At 40.1% G+C, this 8,088-nt stretch overlaps 1 protein-coding gene across 1 annotated transcript; it reads left to right on the top strand.

Moving 5' to 3' along the window:
- Nucleotides 1-1,354: 1,354 nt before the first annotated feature.
- On the top strand, nt 1,355-6,734 carry fbxw10 (F-box and WD repeat domain containing 10; the record flags this gene model as incomplete). The annotated part of the gene is given in 13 exon segments (XM_080873029.1): nt 1,355-1,383; nt 1,385-1,947; nt 2,607-2,759; nt 2,919-3,049; nt 3,192-3,299; nt 3,400-3,506; nt 3,645-3,848; nt 3,993-4,114; nt 4,864-5,018; nt 5,129-5,271; nt 5,358-5,516; nt 5,625-5,923; nt 6,005-6,734. Coding segments are annotated over 13 exon segments (2,580 nt in total). The 3' UTR covers nt 6,412-6,734.
- Between the last annotated feature and the right edge of the window lie 1,354 nt (nt 6,735-8,088).

Raw genomic sequence — 8,088 nt, 5'->3', positions numbered from 1 at the left:
TCCTTTTATCGTTTTCACATATCAGTAATATATAAGGCGAGCATCCATAAACAAAAATACACATAATGGTCCAAAACTCGACCAAGCTTCACGCCGATAAATTGCTTTCTATCAGCCCCGCTAACAACGGCGCCGCTGGTGTAGTGGTATCATGCAAGATTCCCATTCTTGCGACCCGGGTTCGATTCCCGGGCGGCGCACGAGTATTTTTGTTTTCCTCTGAAAGAGACTGCAAAGCTCACCTCAAGATTAACCATTTCATGCCCTTAACATTTGACATTAACATTTGATCCTGAGCCATATTATGGAAGTTTGAATTATAGAGGCAGCTAGGTGATCTCAGGTGACCGAACCTGGTGCGAAAGGGCACGAGTGTGTATATAGTGTGTGTATACTGTAGACTATATTAAGAGTGAAAATACATTTTTTTAATTTTAGGTTCCCTCCTCCTTTTCTGTGGTATACCCCTCTGGGTTCTCTACATTTTTTTTACACTACCTTTATTAATCTTTGAAGATGTATTTGACACTGTGAAAAACATTATCACAAGAGTTCAATACACTTGGACACTTTTTTGATTATGCTTATTTATTTCTGAATGTGTTTGTTTGGAAACAAACAAACAAACAAACAAACAAACAAACAAACAAACAAATAGAGGCAGGCAGCCTTTCACACGCAAATTAAAACCACCTTAACTTAATCACCTTATCCTAATCGCATGTATGTCTTTGGATGGTGAGAAACTCCACACAAAACCACCCAGCCACCGTCACTGTACCACCCTTGATTTAATTTGAGCTAATTTTCTTTATAAAGACACTTCATTTTATTATTAAACTAAAATATTTGCATTTTACAGAGTTTTATTTCATTTCTTATTTTTTTTACTTTGATTTCACATTGTTTTCCTGTTGTTTTTTATATTCAAATTTAATTGAGCTTCTTTTCATGTTTAATCAAGCCATTTCCTTTGTCATATTACAATTCATTTTACTGAATAGTTATAATTTGTTTAACCAATTTTTGTTTTGAATGCTGTAAAACGGTAATTTGCCAACGTCTGGGATAAGAAAAGTACATTTTATCCTATTATTTTACCTTATGTTTCTGAAAGGAAAACAACCAACACAGCAGGAACAGCAATAAGAATAAGAATAAGAATAAGAATAAGAATCCAACACCTCTGTAAATCAGTCCAGGACACACTAAGCATTTAAATCTTAAAGGCCCTTGGATTTAGTGCCCACCTTATGTACCTAATAAACTGTCTCGCCTACAATCCCGCGCGAGCATCCATTCAGCTGCCGACACGCTGAACTTGTTGCATGGCAACCAGTTGAATTGTCACTGCATGTTTGTGTTCGTTGTGATGTTTAAAGACGAAAAAAATGTTGCCTGGCGCGGACGTGGTGAATGTAAAGGAAACTACTGAAAGCCTCGACATGAAGTCTGTTAATGCCTCGAAGTCTTTCAGCACCAAAAAAGCGGAGGGATGCGTCAGTATGTGCGGTATATGTCCGACCTGCGTCTTTGCCTCCAGTCCTCCGGGTTCCAGTCGGTGTCTGTGGAAGGTGTCGGATGAGTTCAAGAGGAGGTTCGCGCTGACGCTCCTTTTACGCTGCAGGAGCGTCCAAGTCCTCGAGAACATCCAAGGTGTGCTGCGTGGCGCGACGTCGTGGACGCTGCACACCTACGCTAGGTCAAGAAGCCCCATCACACCTCAGGAACACCCCTTACGCTTTTCCCACCAAGGTCATGATGGAAAACCCCTGGGAGTGAACGTGAAGGAAATCTGGAAGTGGTTCAGCAGCAGTCCGGACTGGGTCAAGTCAAGCTACGTTTGCCGTATTTTTTCACTGTGTGACTCCGAACTTTTACGGATGGTCGCCAACTTAACCAACGTGCTCCTGATCAGACAGAAAAGTGGATTCCTGGAGTTTAATGGTAAGATCTCAGGAGTGGGAAAGGACTTGGTTTCCACTGCACTGCAATTCCCGCTACGGACCACTAGAGGCCACCAACGACACATATACAGTTATAGAATATACACAAACAATTATAGTAAAAGCAAATTCTTGTTCTATAAGCTTTGCGTTACAAGGGTTGTCTTCTCCCATAATGACTCCAGTGTTAGTCTCCATATAGTTATCATTTAGCTCAGGGTTACCTTACTTAACAGAAGTCTAATCACATCACTGCCATTTGGAGCCATTTAATAAACATTCCTCTACAAATATGCCATCTGGGCCAATTGGTGGGTTGGTCCAGCTAAGGTGAAGCACTGTGGAAACAAGCCATCTTCTTGGATCATATACTGATTTTATTTAATTCTGTTTTTATTGATGATTTAGATTTAGTTATTACATTTTATATGGATTTCAGATTATTGATATATTTACTTTATTAAACTGTAATTTCTATAGTATCAGATTTTACCTATTTATTTATTTTATTGTATTCAGATTAGCCCAATCCTGAAAAACTGTGTTTTATTTTATTGTGATATAACTAATTATTTTATTATGTTATATTTAATTTTGGGACACACCAACAAATTAATTTCCTAGTTTTTGGGATCTATAAGGTATGTCTTATCTTTTCAGTAAGTAACCACAATAACAATCATGACAATCAGGAGGAGTCTGAGGACCCTGCTCTAATGGTAGTGCCGGGATCCTCCAAGTCTGTGTCTGGGGTCAGCCGACACAGAGACTTCATAAGCTGCCTACCTGTTGATCTGTCCAAGAGGATATTAGGCAAGTCTTTGCATACTACTGTACTACTGCAGCCTGAATTTGTGAAGTGTGCCGATATGTCCTTAAAGTAAAAATTTCAATGTCACTTATGTCTGCATTTACTAAATATACAGTAAATGTTAAATTGAAAAGGTGCAATGCCGTATGTGTGTTTTGTAGGAATGTTAGGTGAGCATACTTTGATTCATTGCACGGCAGTTTGTCAATACTGGGAGCTACTTGCGAAGGAAACCATGGAGGAAATGAAATTCAGAAGAAATTTTCAGGGCCAAATTATTCCCATGATAGAGGTTGAGATTTTTTTTTTTCACATTAAATTATATAAATATTTATAGTGGTTTTAATTAATGAAAATACTTAAAAAAAAATCAGACTTCTTTAGAATAATTTTAAAAAATCTGATCAGTGCTAATCTTTTTTTTTCTGTTACAGGGGTCCAGCAGTGTTAATTTTGTGAGTCCTACTTATGCAAACATTGTTGAAATCCCTGTACCAGTAAAGGATGACAAGGAAGAAGATATTTATTCTACTGTCCACAAGGTTTCACAGAGTCGTACCATCTACACAGTAAACATCAGCTTTTGGAATCAGCCGGAATATTCAACACAGTGATTGTGTGTTTATTCGATTGGTTCTGCAGCTCAAGCCATTTAACTCCGCTTATGCAAACATCAGAACCACAGCAGTGCAAATGGAAGAGCGAAATGTTTACTGCGGTGCATATTTTACCAAAGTGCTGCTGGACAAGTGAGTGTTGATTTCCCTGTATTTTATTTTATTATATTTTTCATAGTGCCCAAATAAACTCTGAAAACAGGAATGAGAAAACGTTTCTACTGGTACAGCTGATGTGATTCAGAGGTGTGCACTTATGTGTTTTTGCAGCGAAGATCCTTATCGGGTGTTGGACTATAGAGGAGGACTGCTGCTGGCCACCGGCTCAAAGGACCGTTTGGTGCGTCTGTTTTATGTGTCATCAGAAACAGAAGACGTGTCGGTGCTGAAAGGACACGTTGGAAGCATTCGGGCAGTGCTGCTCTGTGAGGACAGAGATCTGCTGATAACCGCGAGCTTTGACACAAGTATCAGGTGAAAAATCATCTAATTTATGAGTAGAATTCTGTGAGTAGGTAATAATTGATTATGCAGAAGATGCTGACGACAATGCATTTGCATGAATGAATCTGATTTAATTGATTGTGTTTTGAAGTTTTCCTGTCATCACACTTTCAGGTGTTGGAACTTGAAGACAGACCGGTGTGACATGGCGCTGTACGGTCACACTGGCACCGTCAACTGTCTGGATGCTGATGCTGATAAACTTGTCTCAGGAGCTAAAGACTGTGCAGTTAAAGGTAAGCGGCCACTGATCGGTATACACCATCTTTACATGAGCTCACATTTACATGAGTAAATATAACCACACGTTGTCTTTAATAGAAAAAACAAAAAACACACTTATCACATATTTTCATTTTCCTGTTGAGAAATTGTCTTTTCTAAGAAGCAATTCATATGTCTTATCTTAATCAGTGAGTTTCTTTTAGGTATTTTGGATAAACCCAAATGCAAACCAACCATTTAAGACATACCTGCACTCATATTTGTGGAGAAAAGATTATATGTCATCTAAAATACTGTCAGTGTTTCTTTTAATTATACCCATCTTCAACTGGACAATAATGCAGCATCTAAGCTGCTAGCCAGCGCTGGCATGTCACTCTCATTCTCGCTCTCCTTTACGAGTTTCCAGTGAATTTCAGTCCATTTTAAATTTTTATTTATAACATATCAAACCTTCCACGGCTGGGCTGCTGTGTACATAGCAGAGCTACTGAGACCTTAAAACAGCAGTGGATCAGCTGATCAGGGTCTGTGAGCTGCGGTTTCTTTTAAAGAACTGCTGAAAACAGTTTTTATAGGTTAGCTTTTCCTGAATCTTTCTCCCATTATTTTTATCGTTTACATCTGTCCTGTGAATGGAAATGTGTGTATTGAAATCAGTGTAATGTATGTATATTGTCATGTTTTTACCCTCAGAAAAAAAACTTCCTGTTAACATTTTCATATGTAAGCAAGCTGAAATGAACCATTGCTTTGCCAGTGTGGTGTCTGCAGACCGGGAAGCCTTTTAATGGTTTTAATTTCAAGCACCCCAGTCCTGTCCTATGTGTAAAGGTCAGCAAAACTACTATCTACAGCAGCTGTAAACAGGGCCTTGTTAAAATATGGGACATGGAAAATGCAGCACTCCTCCGGGTGAGAAACATTTGTGGAAAATCAAATACAGAACACTTCGTGTTGTCTGAAGCTGATGAAACATTTCCGTTTTTCCATATGTTGTTCATGAATGTCCCATCTTCCACAAGACAATTGATGCCCACAGGAGTGCAGTGAAGTGCCTGTTCCTTGACGACTGGCACCTTCTATCTGGAGACTGCACTGGCAATGTCATGGTGTGGAGCATCAACCATAATGTTGAGGAGTGTCTTATAACATTCAGCCACCAAAAGTAAGCATGTAACCTCTGAAGCTGCCATGTAGAACAATTTAAATGGGATCTTACTAGGAATACAGGATCTTCTGATTGTTCTGCAGGGAGGTAAAATCTCTTATGCTGCTCTACCTTCGTGTTATTACTGGCTGTGTGGACGGAAAGATTCGCATATTTAATTTCCTCACTGGTGATTGTTTAAGAGAGATCACAGCAGAGACCGGAACAGGTCGTCTCCTGTCCCTGCACTTCCTTGACCAAAGGTGAGTCGGATGACTCGCATGAGCTTGATTATTTTTTTCTTATTACACAATTTTTCTTAGTGCGATCTCTAGCTTGATTTTATACTTTGTCTCACTAATGTTCCTTAGTATATTAGTGAACACGATATACAGCGTGAAGCTCTTCCAGTTTGCCAAAGTGTTCTGGGATTATGCCAGTTCCTCACGGGGAGACCACTGTGATGTGATGCCACAGGATAGTTTGGTTTCTGAGAAATCTGCAGCTTCTCTCAGAAAGTTTCCTCTTTCCGCTCCTGCGGGAGATCACGTGGCACAGTTGCCTTCAACCACCCAAAAGATTCACAGCCATGACTGTATGAAGCCAGAGAGAGGTGAGCGGCTTCACCGGACCCACATCCTGTCCTCCCCCATTAAATGCCAAATACAACGTAAGCATGCTCAAGGTGGAAGAAAAAATATACTTTAAAATTAGTTGATTTGTGTTGTAAGTGGATTTTTTTTCTTCACAGCCAGAGTGTGCAGTGAGATTGCTAAACAGTCAGTGAAGCTTAGCGAGAAGGCTGCAACTGAACGGATAAAGAAGCGAGGCCTTCATCATCCTCTGACACGGGACTGCATCCACCTCCGGGTTAACACTATCCTGAGGTCTCAGTGCACGGAAGAAGTCAGCATCAACATGGAGAGCAAGGCTAGACTGAGAGATTTGTGGGGTCCTCACACAGCTAAGGCTTCTCTGCACTCATCTCCAAAACAGAGCATGCACATGTGCTCACTGCAGGAAACGCATGATGGTCATCCCAGCAGGGCCAAGACCTGTGTCCCAGTTGTGAAACGAACTATCACTGAACATATGACAAACAAACCACAAGGCAGACAGGTTTCCACTGCCCCTAGGGACACAAAAAGAACCCTATAGTCTTTACACACTCAGGCCAATCAAAAGGTGGCCATAGACTTATCAATACATCTTCATAAGATTACAAATAAATCCAAAATGTTACATAAAAACTAGGATTAACTCTTTAAGTGGAAAGGATTCGGACTGCTCAGTGACACTGGTGGAAGCAAAGAGGGAGGTCACACAAAGCACTGACCAAAAACTGTCCAAGAGGCATACATTACAAAATGTGCATCAATAAATGTTGAGCACTGCACAATGCATGCTTTGCAGATTTGTTTATCCAATGAACCTTACCTTGAAATATGTTGTTTCATTAAAATTCCACTAGAGGTCAGTATTGTATCATGTGATAGGTGGTTGAACAGTGACAAAGGCGTATGGTTCTGCAGTATGCTTGAGTTTTTTGTAACAATTACATTTATCATCACTTTAACTTTCTTAAATAATTACATTTTGTTTCCTTTAGAAAATTTTCAGTTTTTGCATACTTTTTATGAAGGTTGAGTTAATGAGAAGAGGGATTATTTCTAAGTTTAATTTGGTTTTGTACTTAGACTGTGTCAAAAATGTAGATGTTTTAATAGTAGTTTAGTTTTTACAAGGAATAGAAACCAGTGAAACTATGAAATTCTCAGATTCCAGCAGCTTATTATACTTTCACCTGTCACTCACATCACCACTGGCCATTTTAGTTTATCTGTCTCAAAAAGAATAAATAAATAAAATTAAGCAACATATCTTTGTAGTCTTTTGAAGCACTACAGAAGCTACAGAGGTAAACCAGCTGAGTGAGCTGGGTTTGTCCTATCCAGAGAGACCTTTCACCCTGCCACCTGCCCTCTAGGCCATGGTGCCTCGAGGGCATCATTGGAAGTCACGAGGGCTGAAGATCAGGGAGAGAAGGCCCTCTGGTTTAAGAGCAGCGGCACAACAGCTGGGCACCTTTGAATAACAAAGGGGTTATGAGGAGAACGGTCTTAGTAACACTTTGGGGAATCTCTTCTTTCATGAGCGCACTGCAGATAATTTGATTTGGTCTGCAGAGAACTGGGGAGAATGGCGCTCCCTTCGTTTTTCCTGCTGCGCTTAACCGAACCCCCACAAGCTGAGTTTAGGTTCATCAGGCAGCACAACCCCCCTTTTGTTTCATCAGGTACGGAGCCTCTTGTTGAGGAGTGTCAGAGCTGTAGGGGTGGATAACAAGCATAAAATCAAAACAAAGTTAGAAAAGAGAAAAGTCTTCATGTAGGAATGCTCCCAGACCTTTGAGCTAGCCCTAGAGTTTGCTTGGGGAGAGGAGGGCACAGGTTTATTTATGCACGAGGAGAAGAGGGAAAGAAATGACATGTAAGACGCTCAAAGTTAAAAGAAAAAAAAAAAGGTTGGAAGGGTTGGAAGTGGGGGAGAAGGCAACAAAAGGCAATTCAGTGTGCCCCAGCTGACATCAGTCTACATGGATCTGCATCTCCAAAGGTGCATATTTGCATCATAGTTCATTTGTCAAATAAATTTTTCAAATGTTGTCATGCTGTGTCAGCGGCAGGTTTGAGCTTCCAACTTCATCTTGAATAGTACCATCTTTGCAGGCCAAGTCAGTCATGGTACAGAATGTGATTAAGAAAATAACAATCTGCTTTACTTTTGTATTTGCATGTAACTCAAATCACGTCATTCTCATGGGGAACTGAGTCA

This window comes from Rhamphochromis sp. 'chilingali' (genome assembly GCF_963969265.1).
Source record: "Rhamphochromis sp. 'chilingali' genome assembly, chromosome: 22".
Lineage (NCBI taxonomy): Eukaryota > Metazoa > Chordata > Actinopteri > Cichliformes > Cichlidae > Rhamphochromis > Rhamphochromis sp. 'chilingali'.
The sequence above is the reverse complement of the archived record's forward strand: the minus strand, read 5'-3'. Positions and strand labels throughout refer to the sequence as shown.